Below are 20,895 nucleotides of genomic sequence, written 5' to 3' on the forward strand. Positions count from 1 at the left end.
ATGCGAATTAATTAACCAATGTAATTAGGGCATTTTCCATAATTAACATTACAATCCTTAGGTTCCATTTTCATTAATGTTTTACCATTAATTTCACTTCTCCATGCCAAACATGCATCTAGGTTTTATATAGCTAAAACCCCAACTTTTGTAAATTTACACAAAAGCCCCAAACTTTCACAAAATTACCAAACCAATCCCAACATCTCAAAATACTAAAATTTAAAGACAAAATCCATAGTAAGGAGTAGGTTATCCCTACCTCAAAAGATGACTCCCAACCGAGAAGGTGAAGAAAACAAAAATGCTCCAAATCACGAATTTCTCAGATCAAAAGATAGCCCCCGACGATCAACAACTTTTTTGTAAAGGCCAAAGGTGAGGAAATCACTCCTACTAGATCAATACCTACAGAGAAGGTAGAGTTCTAGAGTGAGAAGCTCAACAATGGGGTTTTTGGGAAAGTAAGAGAGAGAAGAGAAGTGGAAAAAGTGATTTAAAAAGTCAAAACACAAAGCTTTAACCCAGTCGCCCCGCTCGAGCGGCCAAACTCCCGCTCGAGCGTCACTCACAGACTCCCGCTCGAGCGCTGAATACACACTCCCAGCACTTTTGCAGAACCAGACTCCCGCTCGAGCGTCCAACTCCCCACTCGAGCGTAACACACAAACTCCCGCTCGAGCGGACAACCCTGCAGAGAAAATACTGGAAGGTTGATTTTCCCGCTCGAGCGCCAAAAGCTCCGCTCGAACGGACAGGCCAAAAACTGGGCAACTACACTTGGTTCCTAAGCTCAACCAACATGTTTCACACCTGCCCAACACAACCCAAGACTCAAATACAAAGAGTAAAGGATGTAAACAAGATGTACACAACAACCCATGAAAGGGAAACTGGGATCGCTATAAAAATTCCCCCATTTTTACAACAAATGTTTTAATATAAAGACATGGATGACAAGCAATTTAAAAAATGTTTTAATCTAAATCTTAGTGTTGTTCATTTTTGTTTGTGATTGCATATGATTGTACAAAGTGGGAATGAGTTCAAATCCTCACCTCCATGCCAAGCCATCTTCAAATACCTCATACCAACCCTAGTCACCCTCCTCACAGTGAAGTATAATGGCAAAATAGAGAACGCATTTGAGGCCCACCCTACAAACATGTGGACTTTCATCATAGCCATATGCATCTACTGCCTGGCACTAGGACTCATCCAGAAAAGGAAAATTGACTCTACAATTTACTCTTAAATGTCGGGCTGTCTTGCAAGCATCTTCGGAACTGTTTCTTGTGTCTCCCTAGTTTCTATTTTTCTCCCAGATTTGCTTGGGAAGCTTGTTTTATGGGTATTATTGCCCACAATTCTGGCAGGCATTTTGCTTAAGCAAGTCATCTTTTGTTGCCTAGACATGTTTGGTGCAACTTATCTGGGCATTAAGCAAAGAATTTCAAATTCAATCGATTGGGTGCAAGACAAGTTCAACTCTGTAATAACGAACCTAATGGAGCAGCCATCTCTTCCCACTACATCCTATCCTGTCTAGGCATTTGATTGTTTGGTGCAACCTATATACGCGTTAGATACTTGAGATTTGGACAAGAACGTGAGATGTGTTTGATAGTTTTCACCAAACAATTCTTACATATTTCTGTAACACACTATCATGACATATATTGTTGTATAATTGTTAAAAAATAATTTTTATTTTATTTTATTTTGTTTGGTGGAAGAAGAAAAATGTTATGGATAATGAGGTTCTCAAGTTAGACTTGCCTGAAATAATATCAAGTTCTCATGTTAACGACAAAAGCAAATGCCCTAAAGGCTTACAGCTTTCCAAGTTAACACTTGGTTACAACAAAAGAGTACTAACTCATTTACACATTAAGCCCTTGGCTTGAATATACATGTAATACATCAAGAAACTAAACAACAAAAGTCTGCCCGCCTCTAGCCTCCCAAGCTACGTCCTTGGAGGTGGCATGCTACCTGTACCTGAAAATGATATTCCCATATAGGGTGAGCCACAGCCCAGTAGAGATATGCTAAACATAGTATGAGCAATGACTAAGACATTAGCAATTGATAAATGTTAAATTTTCTTAAACCAATACATAATCCATTTCCATTTCTTATCAATTTCACAATTTCCATCAATGGCTCAGAACCTAGCCAACCACTTATATGAGACAAAGACTCATATTAAACATTTCCCCTTATACAATAGATAAACACATTGGTTATATCAGCATCTCAACAGATACTCATACAAGCTATATCCACATTCAACAGATATGCATATTAGTTATATCAACACTTCCAATGACAAGCATATGAGCTATGTCAACACTTCCAAAGATAAGCATATGAGCTATATCAACACATTATCTGACAAGCATATGAGCTATATCAGTGGAGTCCATCCCCTATCTCCTCCCACACAACATCCGGTTTAGAGGTCCATCCCCTATCTTCCCCTAAACCGTGGAGTACATCCCCTATCTCCTCCCACACACACACAATGCATGTATACACAAAGGTCATATACACAATCAATCAATACATAACGTTAATGTACTCTATCAACCGTCATACTCTATGACATATCCAATTGATTAGTTTTAGTTCGCCTAATCATCATGCATTGTCTACAACAATCAAAACTACCCTCCACCGGTAGCCCAAGCAATTATTTCTAAACAAATAATAAAAGCTCCAACAGATAAAATATCAATGTTTTCAAAAGCGAGCAATTTATAAATCCAACTCCATCATTTCACAACATAATGAGCCAATTTCATTATTTCCAACTCAATTCCATAAGTTCACCATTTTCCCAAATTAATTATACCAATTAATTTTAAACAACAAATTAGGGCTTTTACCCCCCCCCCCCCAACTCTCGATATTAACCCAAAGGTTCCAATATCACCAACCAACGATAATGTCATCATTTTGAAACCCAAAATACATATTATGAGCCCAAAATCATAAAACCCTTTTTACACATTTTGAAACCCTAAGTCCCAAAATTTCCCAAGTTCAACACTCTATCAAAACAACTAAAAATCTAGGTCAAAGACCATAAGAGTGAGTAGGAATCCCTACCTCAAAAGATGAGACCCAACGAGGAAGATGGTGAAAACGAAATTGCTCCAAACCACGAGTTTCTCGGATCAAAAGATATCCCTCGACAATCAACAACCTTTTCGTAAAAACCAAAGGTGAGGAAGACACCCTAGCTAGATCAAAATCTAGAGAGAAGGCAAGGTTTTAGAGAGAGAGGCTCTCAAATGGCTTTTTCAGAAAAGTAAGAGAGAGAAAGGAGGAGAAAAAGTGATTTAAAACTGCCTCACAGCCAACTGATATACGACATTCCCGCTCGAGCAAAAAACACAACGCTCGAGTGTCAAGAACAAAAACTAGGTCCGCTCGAGCGCAAAAAGGCCCGCTCGAGCGCCAAGACACAAGAATAAAGTACATCCGCTCGAGCGCGAAAACCAGTCCGCTCGAGCGTAGATTTCCCCCTTCCAGAACTTATACCCAGAAAGTACTACCCGCTCGAGCGCCAACCGACCCGCTCGAGCGCTACCGCTCGAGCGTAATCAAGCCCGCTCGAGCGTTAAAATCACATCTGCAGAAGTTTTGCAGGAACGCGAAATACTGGAGGTATGCAATCCCCGCTCGAGCGCAAGAAGACCCGCTCGAGCGGATCGCCTAAAAACTGAACAACAAGGAATTGAAACCAAGGCCTAACCAACCTGTAACAACCCTGCTCAAAACATCCTAACCAACTTCACGGAACCAAGTCCGGAACACAACAGAATAGTAAAGGGACAACCGGGATCGCTATAATCTCCCCCCTTAAAGAATTTCGTCCCCGAAATTAAACACGAGTTTTTCAAAAGCAGGTTTTCTCCATTCTCAACAATATTACAACATAATATTAAACAACCCGACCCATTACTGGCCAATTCCAACTCTTTTCAAGAGGCAAAACACATTATTCATGACAACTGGCATTATCAACATGCATTCTTTTGAAATCTATCAATTTCTACCTGTTTCTCACCATTTCTTAACACATGCAACATTAATATCATGCTTGCATTTCCACAATGTACTTAACATACGTAATGTTAAAACAAATTTCCATTAACCAAAACATTCACAATGTTTTACAACTTAAAACATATACAATGCTCTTAAAGTTCAATAATATTACAGAATTTCATTACCAAATTACACATAAATAAACATGTCTGGATACTTCTCACGGACTTCCAACTCACGTTCCCAAGTGGCTTCCTCCACTCCGTGATGTTTCCACAAAACCTTCACCAAAGGAATGGTCTTGCCACGCAGGACTTGATCCCGCCTATCGAAGACCCGAACCGGTCTCTCCTCGTATGAGGCGTCCTCGTCTACTTCCAAGTCGGTCCAATCCAACACGTGGGATGGATCCGGCTCACACTTCCGAAGCATACTCACATGAAACACGTCATGCACTCCGGACAACTGCAGCGGTAAGGCTAAACGATAAGCAACCTCGCCAATCCTCTCAAGGATCTCAAAGGAACCAATAAACCGAGGGGATAACTTCCCACTCTTCCCGAACCTCATCAAACCTCGCCTAGGTGATATTTTCAAGAAGATATGATCACCTACCTCAAACGCCAAAGGCCTCCTCCTACGGTCGGCATAACACTTTTGGCGACTCTGGGCTGTAACAATCCTCCTACGGATAAGCTCAACTTTCTCCGTCGTCTCCCTAACCAACTCTGAACCCAACAAAGGTGCATCACCCACCTTGGCCCAATAAACTGGAGACCTACACGGTCAGCCATACAAGGCCTCAAACGGTGCCATACCGATACTAGACTGAAAACTATTGTTGTAGGCAAACTCTACCAATGGCAAGTGCCTCTCCCACGTCCCACTAAAGTCAAGGACACAACCCCGAAGCATATCCTCAAGAATCTGAATAGTACGCTCGGACTGCCCGTCAGTCTGAGGGTGATAAGCTGTACTAAAGGTCAACTTAGTGCCTAAGGCACTCTGCAAACTCTGCCACAACCTAGCAGTAAAATGAGGATCTCTATCTGAGACGATCGTCACTGGGACCCCGTGCAATCTCACTATGTCCCGAACATACAAGTCGGCAAGATGATCTACCGAATCTCTCACACGCATAGGAATGAAGTGTGCCGACTTAGTCAGCCGGTCTACAACCACCCAAATGGCATCACTACCCTGCTGAGTCCTCGGAAGACCTACAACGAAGTCCATAGTGACATGCTCCCACTTCCACTCGGCAATAGGCAAGGGTTGCAACAAACCCGCTGGCCTCTGATGCTCGGCCTTCACTTGCTGGCAAGTAAAGCACTTAGACACGAAAACAGCCACATCTCTCTTCATACCCCGCCACCAAAATTGGCGGCCCAAATCTCGATACATCTTAGTGCCTCCCGGATGCACCGCAAGGCGTGAATGATTGAACTCTTGGAGTACTTCCTCTCGGCAAGACTCCGGCACAAACAAACGGTCTCGGTATCTCACACTCTGGTCGGGATACACCGTCAAACCCTTCTCAACTTTCCCACTGGAGATCTTCTCTCGGTAGGACTCTACCTCAAGGTCACCTCTCTGTGCCTCTAACACTCTAGTCACAAGTGTAGGCTGCGCAACAACAGAAAACAAGGCCGCAGCCTCAACAGGTTCGCCTAGATGCAAATCAAACTCGCCAAGTGCACCCAACATCTCCCATTCCCGGATGGCTATACAAGCTACATCACTAATGGATTTCCTACTAAGGGCATCGACCACGACATTGGCCTTTCCCGGATGATAGTGCAACTCAAAATCATAGTCCTCAATGAACTCCATCCATCTCCTCTGCCTCAAATTCAAGTCCCTCTGTGTAAACAGGTATTTCAAACTTTTGTGGTCCGAGAACACCTCGAACCTCTCACCATAAAGGTAGTGCCTCCAAATCTTCAAGGCAAAGATCACTGCTGCTAACTCTAGGTCGTGCGTAGGGTAGTTCTTCTCGTGTATTTTCAACTGACGTGAGCCATAAGCTACCACTTTCCCCTCTTGCATTAACACACAACCCAAACCCTCTCGTGAGGCATCACAATAAACCGCATAACCCAACCCTCTCTCCGGAATAATCAAAACTGGAGCGGTGGTCAATCTAACCTTCCACTCTTGGAACGACTTTTCACAAGTCTCACTCCACACAAACTTAACCCCTTTCCGCGTCAATCTAGTTAACGGCGAGGCTAGCCTGGAGAAATCTTTCACAAACTGACGGTAATACCCAGCTAATCCCAGAAAACTGCGGATCTCAAACACACTCTTAGGCTGTGCCCAGTCTTGCACTGCCTCAACCTTGGATGTATCAACAGACACCCCTTCCCTGGACACCACATGGCCTAAGAATTTCACCTCTCCTAGCCAGAACTCACACTTCCCAAACTTGGCATACAACCTATGGGCTCTAAGCAACTCAAGCACCACTCTCAAGTGTTCCTCGTGCTCCTCCTCAGAAGGCGAATAGATAAGAATGTCGTCCACGAAAACGACTACAAATCGATCCAAGAATTCCCGGAAGATCCGGTTCATCAAGTCCATAAGACTGCCGGTGTATTGGTAAGCCCAAATGGCATCACCAGAAACTCATAATGGCCATACCGCGTACGGAATGCCGTCTTAGGAATATCCTCCTCCCTGACCCTCAACTGGTGGTAACCCGATCTCAAGTCTATCTTAGAGAAACAACGGGAACCCTTCAACTGGTCAAACATATCATCTATACGAGGCATAGGATACTTATTCTTAACCGTAGCCTGATTCAACTTCCAGTAGTCTATACACAATCTCAAGGCACCATATTTCTTTTTAGCAAAGAGGGCCGGTGCTCCCCACGGCGAAACACTAGGGCGAACAAAACCCTTATCTAGCAATTCCTGGAACTGAATCTTCAACTCACTCAACTCGGCTGGGGCAAAACGATAAGGTGCCATAGAAATCGGCGCTGTGCCGGGCACTAAATCAATAGAGAACTCTATCTCCCGATAAGGTGGCAAACTAACGAGATCCTCGGGGAAGACATCCGAATACTCACAAACCACCCTCGGCAAAACAATTTGGGTCTCATCACACTCACCACTCAAAAAGCTAGCAAGTAGACCACTAAGCTCACTCCGCCCTCGCGGATCATACATCGGTGGCAACACACTACCAACCCGATCCCCCAAGAAATAGAAACACTCCCCGCTCAAGGTACAAACTGTGACCCTCTGGCGGTAGCAATCAATAACAGTCCGGTATGACGATAGCCAGTCCATACCCAAAATAACATCAAAACCCTTCATGGGCATGACCACAAATGAAAAAGGAAGCCTATGGTCGGCGACCTCTATATTACAACCTCTAACACCTTGTTTCAAAATCAACTCACCACCAATAGGCGATACCACACAAATAGGAGATGTTAACTGTGCCAACTCCAATTCCAAAACAAATGCAAATGCAGCAGATACAAAAGAATGAGATGCTCCCGTGTCAATCAACACACTAGCAACCGAGTTGCAAAACAGAAAAGTACTTCTCACTATTGATGGAGCCGGTACTAGATCTTGCGCGGTAACAGCATACACGCGCCCTGTAGGCCCCTGATCCAGCTGCTCACCTCTAGGAGCAAAAGACTGCTGCACAGAGTGGGATGACGAAGCTCCCATAATGACCCTCGAGGCCTGCACAGACTGAGCTGGCTGATAACTCTGCGTCTGCCTAGAACCAAACGCTCCCGAAGTAGCACTCAACTGTGGGCGATACCTCTTCAGGTGCCCAGGCTGACCACACTGATAACAAGACAACGGCTGGCCCCTGTCCTGACTCTGGCCCTGAGGTCTAGCTGAAGAAGAAGCAGCTCGCTGACCCCCTCACTTCTGCGGGCAAACCGAAGACTTGTGACCCAGCTGGCCACACGCAAAACAAGTCAAGCCTCCCTGACTACCTCTCCCTGAGCCCGTACTTGGTACTGGAAAAGTCGATCTAGCCACACCACCCTAAGACTGCTAAGGGTTAGAACCCCTCAGTCTCCTGCCATCACCCTGACCATCTTGGCCCCTCTTGGAGCCTTTCTGCCCCTTATCCTCCTCCTGCATCATGAGCTCCATATGAGCTGCCGCATCCACCAAACGTCTATACTCCTGGATGAAAGATCCACCAACCCTCAACTTGAGGCCTCTCCTCAACTTTCGCTCAAACTCAAAGCAACGACGTTCCTCGGACGCCACCAGTTCAAGTGCAAACCTGGACAGACTAGTAAAAGTAGCATCAAACTCGACCACTGACAAGCCCTGCTGTCTAAGCTGGCAAAACTGCTCCCTCAACTTTTCTCTAGCAGCTGAAGACAAGAACTTCTCCTGGAAAGCATTCACAAACGCCTCCCATGCACCACCAACATTGCCCTTCTCGTACTTCCACCATTGACCTGCATCTCCCTTCAGTTGGAAGGATGCCAAGGTCACCTTTAAAGCCCCGTCCTCGATGCCAAGCATCTCGAACGTCTTCTCCATTTGTTCCAACCACTAGTTAGCCTTAAGTGGCTCATTTGGATCCCCAACAAACTCGTCCGGGTTAGACCGGAAGAATTCCCTCTTCAAGAAAGAAGGCCCTGCCTCAGCAACCTGATTCTCAGCTCTGAGAATACCCAAAGCTCCCGCTATCTCTCGGGCCAAGGCGCCCATAGCCTGCTGACTCGCTGGCTCGGCCACGTTGGCCTGACCAACTCCTTCCTGCACTGCCGGAACGTCATCCGGTAGAGGTACCTCCTGCCTACCATGCCTGCCACGCCTACCACGCCCTCGTCCTGACATCCTAATAAAGGTAACCAAGACTATTAGCACATTCACAAATGTGCCGAAGCTATAACACCCTCGTCCTAATGCATGGACAACTGTAATTCACTCCACGTAAGCACATAAACACATAAGCATTTATGAATTTCATTTCCGGATAATGATAGTCCCGAGGCGTTACTAGAGTTCCGGTTAGAAATAGCATTGATCAAGTGCTTTTCCAACGAGACTCCCAGAAACCCAAGGGTCCAATCAACATCCTAGAAACTACATTCCATACCCACATAGTCACATAAGCATGTTATCAATTAAGCACATAGCATATGACACTACATCTAAGTCTCTATCAAGCGAGACAAACCCATTGTGATCCTAATCACTTCCCACGTACCCAAAGTATTCGAACCCGGTACGCTCTGATACCAAGTTGAAACGCCACCAAAATAATAACAATAAACCCATCAATATAGACATGCATGGATATATAAAAGTTCCACATTCTTCTATTCATCAGAGTTCCACTACCAAAAGTATTACATGTTAACGACAAAGAAAATGCCCTAAAGGCTTACAGCTTTCCAAGTTAACACTTGGTTACAACAAAAGAGTACTAACTCATTTACGCATTAAGCCCTTGGCTTGAATATACATGTAATACATCAAGAAACTAAACAACAAAAGTCTGCCCGCCTCTAGCCTCCCAAGCTACGTCCTTGGAGGTGGCATGCTACCTGTACCTGAAAATGATATTCCCATATAGGGTGAGCCACAGCCCAGTAGAGATATGCTAAACATAGTTTGAGCAATGACTAAGACATTAGCAATTGATAAATGTTCAATTTTCTTAAACCAATACATAATCCATTTCCATTTCTTATCAATTTCACAATTTCCATCAATGGCTCAGAACCTGGCCAACCACTTATATGAGACAAAGACTCATATTAAACATTTCCCCTTATACAATAGATAAACATATTGGTTATATCAGCATCTCAACAGATACGCATACAAGCTATATCCACATTCAACAGATATGCATATTAGCTATATCAACACTTCCAATGACAAGCATATGAGCTATGTCAACACTTCCAAAGATAAGCATATGAGCTATATCAACACATTATCTGACAAGCATATGAGCTATATCAGTGGAGTCCATCCCCTATCTCCTCCCACACAACATCCGGTTTAGAGGTCCATCCCCTATCTTCCCCTAAACCGTGGAGTACATCCCCTACCTCCTCCCACACACACATAATGCATATATACACAAAGGTCATATACACAATCAATCAATACATAATGTTAATGTACTCTATCAACCGTCATACTCTATGACATATCCAATTGATTAGTTTTAGTTCGCCTAATCATCATGCATTGTCTACAACAATCAAAACTACCCTCCACCGGTAGCCCAAGCAATTATTTCTAAACAGATAATAAAAGCTCCAACAGATAAAATATGAATGTTTTCAAAAGCGAGCGATTTATAAATCCAACTCCATCATTTCACAACATAATGAGCCAATTTCATTATTTCCAACTCAATTCCGTAAGTTCACCATTTTCCCAAATTAATTATACCAATTAATTTTAAACAACAAATTAGGGCTTTTACCCCCCCCCCCAACTCTCGATATTAACCCAAAGGTTCCAATATCACCAACCAACAATAATGTCATCATTTTGAAACCCAAAATACATATTATGAGCCCAAAATTATAAAACCCTTTTTACACATTTTGAAACCCTAAGTCCCAAAATTTCCCAAGTTCAACACTCTATCAAAACAACTAAAAATCTAGGTCAAAGACCATAAGAGTGAGTAGGAATCCCTACCTCAAAAGATGAGACCCAACGAGGAAGATGGTGAAAACGAAATTGCTCCAAACCACGAGTTTCTCGGATCAAAAGATATCCCTCGACAATCAACAACCTTTTCGTAAAAACCAAAGGTGAGGAAGACACCCTAGCTAGATCAAAATCTAGAGAGAAGGCAAGGTTTTAGAGAGAGAGGCTCTCAAATGGCTTTTTCAGAAAAGTAAGAGAGAGAAAGGAGGAGAAAAAGTGATTTAAAACTGCCTCACAGCCAACTGATATACGACATTCCCGCTCGAGCAAAAACCACAACGCTCGAGGGTCAAGAACAAAAACTAGGTCCGCTCGAGCGCAAAAAGGCCCGCTCGAGCGCCAAGACACAAGAATAAAGTACATCCGCTCGAGCGCGAAAACCAGTCCGCTCGAGCGTAGATTTCCCCCTTCCAGAACTTATACCCAGAAAGTACTACCCGCTCGAGCGCCAACCGACCCGCTCGAGCGCTACCGCTCGAGCGTAATCAAGCCCGCTCGAGCGTTAAAATCACATCTGCAGAAGTTTTGCAGGAACACGAAATACTGGAGGTATGCAATCCCTGCTCGAGCGCAAGAAGACCCGCTCGAGCGGATCGCCTAAAAACTGAACAACAAGGAATTGAAACCAAGGCCTAACCAACTTGTAACAACCCTGCTCAAAACATCCTACAACTCAATCAAGTGGAATTAAAGGACGACAACAAGATAGATACCACTACCAACTTCACGGAACCAAGTCCGGAACACAACAGAATAGTAAAGGGACAACCGGGATCGCTATAACTCATAACCCATTTGAGTGGTAATACTTCTTTAGCTGACAAATTCACTCAAAATGACTAAGATACCCTCAAAACCCTAACATTGTCCATGACGAGACCACATATTTGACCATAGTGATGAACCTTAGTATGATAAAATGAACTATAAATTATGAGCCTTGTTCTAGCTGAAATTGATTGGAACTTGAAACTTGCATTCTTGAACCCACCCGTTCCATGAGAAGCATGGGAGCTTTCAGGGTTCCTTTTGTAGTGAAAGCTTCGATCATCATCGATACGTGGCAACCATTCTTGGCATCTCCAATAGAGAAAGTGAGGTTGTAGAACTTGTTTGGGATTGTTCTTATGACTTGGGCAATGACACTTTCTCTCCCTCCAACTAGTTCGATCGCGGCAAGCCCGGAGGGGACAGAAAAGTGTTTTAAGTCTATGTATTTCACCGATTTGAGTGACTCAATGATCCATCCAGGCACTAGTTAAACAAGGTCTTGTTTTTGGAGAGGAAGACTCCTGTTGAGAAGTTCTTGAACACATGTAAACCAATTTCAAATCCACTGTTTTTTACCAGGTTACCTGCACGGACCAAAAAAAAGAAACTAAATAAAAAAAATTAAAGGACCAAAAGAGAGATGATCCAGACCCCCAGCACCCCCACATATACGTGGGGGGCAGCAAGAGGAGGATAAAAAAAAAATAGACCAATCAGAATTCACTGGGGGTGGTGGGGGTCTCACTCTTTTCCCAAGACCAAAAATAGTACAATCATGTACACCCTCATTAGGGAAAAAATATATATGGCCAAATATGTGAACTCATAATTTTGAGGGTTTTGGACAACTTTGGTAAATACTAGTGAAAAGAAAATTATATTTGTACCTAATAGATCCACACAACAAACATTCTACATCAATGTACCAATGGGTCCAAAATAAGATATCATTTTGTTATGTGAATCCACATTAAGAAGTGAAAAAAGGGCAAGCTAAACTTTTAGTCTATTTTGTTTGTTTGTTGTGTCAGTTTGGTACTAGCAATTCTAATTGCTTCAATTTTATCATTAAGTTTTTCACATTGTATCAATTTAATCCAATTAATAACATCACATTAGAAATTTGGCTGCAATGAAGGGGATAAAATAGTCTGTCAATCCCCTCAAAGTAATTAATGGATTAACGTCCAATTCAAAGGGTTTCGTCATTTTTGAATGCCCTAATTTGCCCTTTGATTTTGGTTCAATTTCATATATTATTAATTAGACTAAATTAATATAATATAAAAAATTAAAGAGTTCAATTGATACAATTAGAATTACATGGGTCAAATTGATATTAAAGGTAAATTAAAAAAAACTATCGGTGTAATTTTTAAATTTTTTTGGGTGCATAATTTTCATAAAAAAAGAATGATATGAATAACCTTTTATTTTAAACTGAAATACTCACTGCTCACCATCATAGCTCATAATTTTTAAAATTAAATGACTCTGAATTTTTTTTTTTAATGTAGAAAAATTGTGTTAATAAATTGTTTTCCTTATGCAAAATACCTAAGATTGAAAATTAATCATATCTCTAACCCCACAACACATTAATATTTTTATAAAAAAGAAAGGACATTATGAAGAGTTACCTCTAGTATAAGTGAGAGGGGGAACCTGTTTGATAGCAATGGCATCCAAAAGGAGTCCACAAGTAAGGTTCTCTTGAACCCCAGGGTTATAAAAAGTGACCTTAACAACCTTAGAACTAGCCATGAAAGCCCACCCATAAGTATCACCACCATCACTGCTATACAAGGGCTGAATTGGAAGATCAGCAGAGAGACCAGAGGCAGAGACTCTCAACACCTCATCAAGTGCACAGGTTCTTGTGGCTCCAAAGGTGAGAGAATAGATTGCACCAATAGTGTTGACAGTCACATTTTGAGAGATGGATGCTTTATTTCCCAGCCTCACTGTGAGGGCGCCACGTGGAATGGCAAAGTAGAAGCCACCTAGCTAAGGCCCACCTGACATGTAATCAACTAAACCATTGATTTCCCAATTAGGTAATGAGTGTTTTCCTTTGATCACTATTTTGTCAAGGTTTGAGGGCTTTGGTGGTATTTCAAAGTCTTCATTTGAGAAGTCCTATGGAAACAGAGTGTCTATAAGTAATCACACCTAATGTAGTCAAAATTTGGACTTGTTTGGTGTTTTTCTACCCAAACTAAAAGTTAATAATCAAATAAGGTCGTTGTGACAAAAAAATTTAAAAATCATTCAAAACATATTAATTTTTTTTCAAGAAGTCATAAAAAAAAGTCAAGAAATAACCCCCCAAAAAAAACAAAAAACAAAAACAAGTTGTGAAATGGGCACTAAGGCCCTGTTTGTTTGCAGGATATGAAGATTGGGATTGGATATTATATCCAATGGGACCCACATATCCCATGTTTGCAAATTTTGTTTGAAGGGGATATAATATACCTTCGGATTGTATATCCCCCAAATTTGGAGGATATACAATCCCAGCCCCCCCATGTTATATCATATCCCCTCGTCTGGGATATGAGTTAAAAAGTCCAATATACCTTCGTCTATCTTATATACACAGACTAGGGCTCAGAAAATATACGCAGCTCATATACATCCAGCAAAAGAGAAAAAGGCTCCGGTTTACATCGTGTAGATCTGCTAAATTTTGTGACTGATTTCCGTTGGCAAGACTTCATTCCGATGATTATCATCTTTTCCCTCTACCTTGCTTTCTTTTTTTTTTTTTTTGATTTTTTGGTTTTAGGTTTTGTTTGTATGATTTTTAACAAAATTCGATTGGAATAAACCCACTATTTTTTGGAACAAAAATCGTAAAGAAAAGGGCCAGAAACTTGTGAAAGTTTCAATCTAAATTGATTTTTGGAACTTTGATTTCTAAACCCACTGATTTCTAAACCCACTGAGATAACAGAAAGTTTTTAAACTGATTTGTAAACCCACTGATTTGGAACTTTTGAAACTTTTTGGCTCTTTTTGGAATAAACCCACTGTTTTTTGGAACTTTTTGTTCAATCTAAAGAGGGCATTGCTTGTTTTGTAATCAAATTCGAGGGCTTTGTTTGTTTTGTAAACCCACTGAGATAACAGAAGAGGGCTTTGTTTGTTTTGTAATCAAATTCGATTCAATTAGTAAAAACTTGTCTTTGTTTCATTGTTTTATTGGAACCAGATTTATATCTCTGTTTTATTTATTTATTTATTTATTTGGGGCTTTGATTCAAGCAATAAAAATTTATTTGTTTTGTATGTAAAGTCTAGGAATTTGATTGAATCAAACTCTTGACATTAAAAAAAATAAAAATAAATAAATAATCTAGGAAGAGTTTGATTTTTTTACATAATTAGATTTTTATATATTGGAAAAGATAGTTTAAATATAATCTGATTTTATATCCAGATTTTATATAATCAATAAATAAAGTTAGTTTACATAATCAGATTTAGTTTACATAATTAGTTTATATCCAGATTATAAAAATAAATAGTTTATATCCAGATTATAAAAATAAATAAAGTTAGTTTACATAATCAGATTTTATATCCAGTGAGTTGGGAAAGTTAGTTTACATAATAAGTTTACATAATAAATAATCTGATTTTATATATTGGGAAAGTTAGTTTACATAATAAGTTAGTTTACCCACTGATTTTTGATTGAATCAGATTTTATTTTACATAATCTGATTGTTTACATGGGGCTGTTGTGAATAATAGTTAGCATTGATTTAATTATGTATTTGATTGCTTTAGTTATTTAATTTACTTATGCACTATTTCTTTTCATAGATGGCAAGTAATAAAGGACTTGATGGTAGGAGGGACCTCATTGAGGCCTATGTTGCCCTGCAACATATTGTATCATCCATGAATTATACTTGTGGAGTTTATATAGTCGTTTTGCATGCTGCACTGGAAAGATTTGAGGCTATGAGGAAAATAAGTAGAAATCCTAATCCTTTCAAACAACAACTTGACCACCTAAATAGGTTGGTCAGAGATAATGACATAGATTTCCATGAACAACTACGCATGAATAGGCATACCTTTCTGCGGTTGTGTGGGCTTATCAGAACAAAGGGTGTGTCAGATTCAAAATATGTTGTGTTAGAGGAAAAGGTTGCTATGTTCTTGACTGTGCTTGGGCACCACCATAAAAATCGAAATGTCAAATTCAATTTTATGAGGTCTGGTCAAACAGTTAGTAAGTATTTCAATGATGTCCTTAAGGCTGTGCTTCGACTGCAAGGTGTCTTACTAAAGACACCTGAGCCAATAACTGCTGGGTGCACAGATAATAAGTGGAGGTGGTTTCAGGTAAATGCTAGTTTTAGTAATTCTTCATGTTTGATCAAAGTTATAATATTCATAATTACAATTTAATAAGTAATAATTTATTTTTGGTAATTTTTGGTAGAATTGTCTTGGTGCACTTGATGGCACCTATGTTAGAGTGCTAGCTCCTGCAGTAGATAAAGCAAGGTATAGATCAAGAAAGGGTGAAATTGCGACTAATGTCTTGGGTGTTTGCTCCCATGACATGCAGTTCATATATGTCTTACCTGGATGGGAAGGTTCCGCTTCAGATTCTAGAGTACTTAGAGATGCCATAAGTGGACCAAATGGGTTGAGAGTGCCAATGGGTACAGCTGCATTTCACAATATCTTTACTATGTATAACCTTTGGACTTGTACTTAAATTATGTGATTATGTAATTATATAATCCTACATTATTACAGGTTCCTACTATCTAGTTGATGCGGGCTATACTAATGGGGAGGGCTTTTTAGCACCTTATAGAGGACAACGTTACCACTTGTCCACTTGGAGGGAAGGGGGTGCCCCAACTAACCCAGAAGAGTTCTTCAATATGAAGCACTCCGCGGCTCGTAACATAATAGAGAGATGTTTTGGTCTTCTGAAGCTTAGATGGGCAATATTGAGAACATATTCCTATTTTCCAATCAAGACCCAATGTCGAATTATCACAGCTTGTTGTCTTCTACACAATCTCATCAAACGTGAGATGCCTATGGATCCATTGGAGGTAGACTTAGATGACACATTGCCAAATAATCAAGAAACAGGGGACGAGTACATTGACACAATTGAGGGATCTGACCAATGGAGTAATTGGAGGGACACTCTAGCTAACCAAATGTATAATGAGTGGTTAGCTAATAGGATGTAAAATTAAGTACTATTTTCATTGGATGTAATGTTTTTTAATACTTATGTTGTGTAGTGAGTTGGAGACTTGTAACTTAATAGGATGATGTAGACATGTAACTTATTTTATGTTTCAGTTATTTGTTGAAGACATAACTTAATAGGAGTGTTTGTTTGGTTGTCTTAATAAAATTATTGTTCTATTAAAAATGGTTGCATGTTAGGTATGGATGTCACAACTGTTACTAGTGGATGTCGAAAAAAGGATAAGGGAAAGGCAACTGCTTCCTCATCAAGAGGTCGTAGAGTGTGGACTCCGAAAGAGTGTGATGTGTTGATCCGAGCCATGAGGGATCTGTTCAGTGAAAAATGGAAGGCTAACAATGGTCAGTTCAGGTGTGGTTTTTACTTTGAATTGGAGAAGCTTATCATATTGGCTTTTCCTGGAACTGATCTTCGTGCATCCCCTTATATCGAGTCAAAGATCAAATTTTGGAGAAGACAATACAATTTGCTTACTGACATGCTTCGCTTGAGTGGCTTTGGGTGGGATGACTCTGAGAAGATGATTTTGGTCGACAGTGACCAAGTTTGGGAAAACTATGTCAAGGTAAAAAACTTACCTTAACCATTTTGCATTATTTATTAACTAGAAATATAAATTTTGAAAAAATGTTGTTTTGTAGAGGGAACCAGATGCCAAGGGCATGAGAAATGTACCTTTTATTTACTACGAGGACTGGGTAATTCTCTTTAGCAAGGATAGAGCCACTGGAGTCTTGTTTGAAAGACCTGCTGACATGGTTGATGCCTTAGAAAAAGAGGACCAAACTACTGAGGAGTGTTACACTCCAATTGTTGATCTGCCTGATTGTTCCTTATCAGCATCTGGGACTCCATGCAACCAAGGTGGCTCAGGCACAACTTCTAAGAAAAGAGCTAGGGAAGCTGAAGGTATTGCAAAGGGTCTTGTTGATATGGCTGTTGAGTTTGGTTCCTTCTTCAAGAAAAACAACACTACCATGGAAGAAATTGCTCATAGGATTGGGTATGCCCAAGACTTGTCTCAAGCTAGGAAGCTGGTTAATTGGGAACTAGCCAAGTTGCGACTGAACACGAATGACAGGTTGAGAGCAACTACCCTTATTGTGAAGGATGCTGAAAGGGTTGATTTGTTCTTTAGCTTGCCTGAAGAAGAAAAAATGGAATGGGTATGTTTGTTGTTGGCTGGGTGTGTTTAAGTGTGTTTGCTATAGGCTAATGACATATATCTATCTATATATTATAATATTAGTATTGCTATTCTCCTCAGGCACATGTGTAGTGCCTATTTTGCATAGTAATTAGGAGGATTAGAAATATTTTGACAGACTAACTGGTTTACATCCCCTAGAAATGGCTTTTGTACCTAGTTTCAATCTAATTGTTAGGGTTATAAGTAAGCTGAAGTATGCTTAATATTAGTATTGCTTAATTTTGTTGGATTGATGCTTAATATATTAAGTTGAAGGTTATCTATTGTAAAAAAATGTTATCATTTACTTAGAATGAATGAAGGTTATTTTTAATTATAATGGCTTGGATTATTTTATAAGAATAATGATGTGTGATGAATGAATGAATAAAGATGTTATTTTTTTTCATTCAATGATTATTTTGTAAGATAAAATTTTTTAGAATGAATATTAGTTTTTTTTTGAGGGGGTAAAATTATTGAATTTAATATAATATAAATTTTTTTATCAGTGGACATTAGTTTAATATAATTTTTTTTTGTTTTGAAAAATTATTGAATTTAATACGAATATTTAATTTGTTCAAATAAAAAATAATATGAATTTTTAATTTGTTGATTTACATTAGTTTTTCCTAATTTGAACAATTTGGTTTTGATGGACATAAGGGCAATATGGGTATTTAAAATATATTATGAGGGTAATTTTGGAAATTACTTGTTTATATCCCACAATATATTTTATAAAACAAACATGGATAACATATATCCAGTCTTATATACCAAGTCAACAAACATGATTTGGGGAATATACTATCCAATACATATATCCTATTAATTATATATCCTGACTATATCCCACATCATATTATATCCTCTATTTTATATCCGGTGAAACAAACAGGGCCTAAAGGTAAATGCACTTATTTCACAACTTTCAATTTTTATGTTCAATTTTTTAAGCCTTGTTTAATTTATTTATGTTTTATAAGTAGAAATTGCAACAAAATACTCTAGCATAAATTTTCAAAATAAAAAAAAAACGAAAAATTATAGAGAGCCTTTTAGAACTAGCCAAAAAAAAAAAAATAGTCTTTTCCTTTCTTTTTTTTTTTTAAGATCAAGTAGATTGACTTGAAAAGTAAATTTTTTCTACACAAATTAAAAAAAAAAATCTACTAAAAAGGAAAAGACTCTAAATTTTTTTATTTTTTTGCTAGTCCCAAACTCACCAAGAATGGATCTACATTTTGCCTCATTCCTTTGGATTACTACATCTAGAGAGTTTTAAAAGCTAGGCAAACTAATTTCATGAGTAGCGATTGTTGTGGGAGTACACATATAGGTAAAGTTGTGAGATAAAATTAAAAAACAAAATTATTTTACATATTCTTTTGTTAAGTAAAATGCAGTGTTAGAGTTACTCTGAAAAGTAAAAAACAATGTTGATTTACAAAGCAATCAGAACTAAACCACATCACATTCAAGCAATTTCTTCCAAAAAGAGAAACAGAGATGTAATGTGAGATGTATATAAAGCAAGTAAAAGGGAGTGAGAGAGCGCTTACCATCAAGATGTGGTTGAAGAGGAAGAAGAGCTGCAGAAGCATAGATGCTGTAGAGAGAGAAGATGAACAAAACAAAGCATAAAGAGAGAAACAGAGCCCTTTGGCATTCGCTAATGCTGCTAGCTGTGAATTGAAATGGGGAAAGAGATGAGAGTGAGTGCCTATATATAATAAAAAATAAATAAAAGGCCTCAAGCGTGGAGAGATAAAAAAAAGAAAGGGAAAATTAATAAAACATCCCTCTTTAAGTTTGTGTAGTAGGAGAGGCCTAAGATATTTATTTTTATTAGTTAAGGTCCCTTGATGAAATTCCTCTGTTATCATATCATAAAAATTTTGAAATTTCTTTGTGAAATCAGAGAAAAATCTCTATGAAAATTAAAATTTCTCTGTGTCGGAACGGAAATTTCGCTTTGTGAGGTCAAAATTTCTTTAAATCAGATACAAATTTTTCTAAGTCGAATTTTTTCTATAAAAATATTGAGAGGCCCTAACAATTATGAAAATATTGTATACTCTTTATTTTATAAAATCTTAATAGCAAAGATCTTAAAAAAAAATTCTCAAAAAGATAATGCTATTGTATTTATTTGATAAGTTAGTATTAAAAAAAATTTAAAATTTAAAAAAAAAAAAAAAGAGTGATTGGAAAACATATGGTGCACATCTTTTAAAAGAGTAGCTATTGGTTTTTCTTGGGTTCTGTCACATGGTGTCTCGACAGTGTTGTGATTGGTGGAGGGGTGAGGTTCACAAATTTCTATTAGATGATTTGGGGACATGAGAGAGCATGATGAATAGTGATTGGTGAGAGGCATGACCACGTAGCGCTCCTCGACCAACTAATCATTTTTCCCTTCAAGGGTGTGCACCATATGCACCTCATAACTAAAAAAAATGATATAACTTTAATTTTTTGAGTAATAACTTTAAAAAAAAAATGTCATAACTAAACACAATATAAGGCATAGCTAAAGAATTCATAATTCATATGTCATAACTAAAATAATGCCATAATTAAAGAAAAAAAAATTAATCATAACTAAAAAAGGAAATGACATAATTATGAGTATGGTACACCATTTTTAAAGAGGTATATATTAGAATTTTTCTAATAATTTGGTAAATGTTACCTATCAGAATGCAATCTTATATCATAAAATTATGTAAATTTTCATAAATCTACATAATTGATTTCAGAAAAATACATGAGTTAAAAATGATAGATCCTAGTATTTCAATCAATAAAAACTAAATTGGAACCTCACATGAGTATACCCAAGGAATAATGAATATTTTTTTCTAACATTGAGAGTGTTTGGTGTGACTTTTTTGATTCAACTTATTGATTTTAATTTGAAAAAATATATA

The 20,895-nt window shown here is 38.8% G+C and overlaps 1 protein-coding gene and 1 pseudogene across 1 annotated transcript; one reads left to right on the top strand and one right to left on the bottom strand.

Moving 5' to 3' along the window:
• Positions 1-11,575: 11,575 nt before the first annotated feature.
• On the bottom strand, positions 11,576-14,039 carry LOC114300806 (protein TEEBE pseudogene; annotated as a pseudogene).
• Positions 14,040-16,189: 2,150 nt separating this feature from the next.
• On the top strand, positions 16,190-18,293 carry LOC145801225 (uncharacterized). The gene is made up of 2 exons (XM_082891901.1): positions 16,190-17,332; positions 17,409-18,293. The coding sequence occupies exons 1-2, from the start codon at positions 16,940-16,942 to the stop codon at positions 17,961-17,963; spliced, it is 948 nt and encodes a 315-aa protein (XP_082748027.1). The 5' UTR covers positions 16,190-16,939; the 3' UTR covers positions 17,964-18,293.
• Positions 18,294-20,895: the final 2,602 nt, after the last annotated feature.

Source organism: Camellia sinensis, chromosome 10 (genome assembly GCF_055761805.1).
Source record: "Camellia sinensis isolate YWXY chromosome 10, ASM5576180v1, whole genome shotgun sequence".
Lineage (NCBI taxonomy): Eukaryota > Viridiplantae > Streptophyta > Magnoliopsida > Ericales > Theaceae > Camellia > Camellia sinensis.

Excerpts from the sequence above, each read along its gene's own strand:
- LOC145801225 (XM_082891901.1), top strand. The coding sequence starts at position 16,940 with ATGTTAGGTATGGATGTCACAACTGTTACTAGTGGATGTCGAAAAAAG. Across the intron at positions 17,333-17,408 it reads TTTGGGAAAACTATGTCAAG|AGGGAACCAGATGCCAAGGG; the intron begins GTAAAAAACTTA and ends GTTGTTTTGTAG.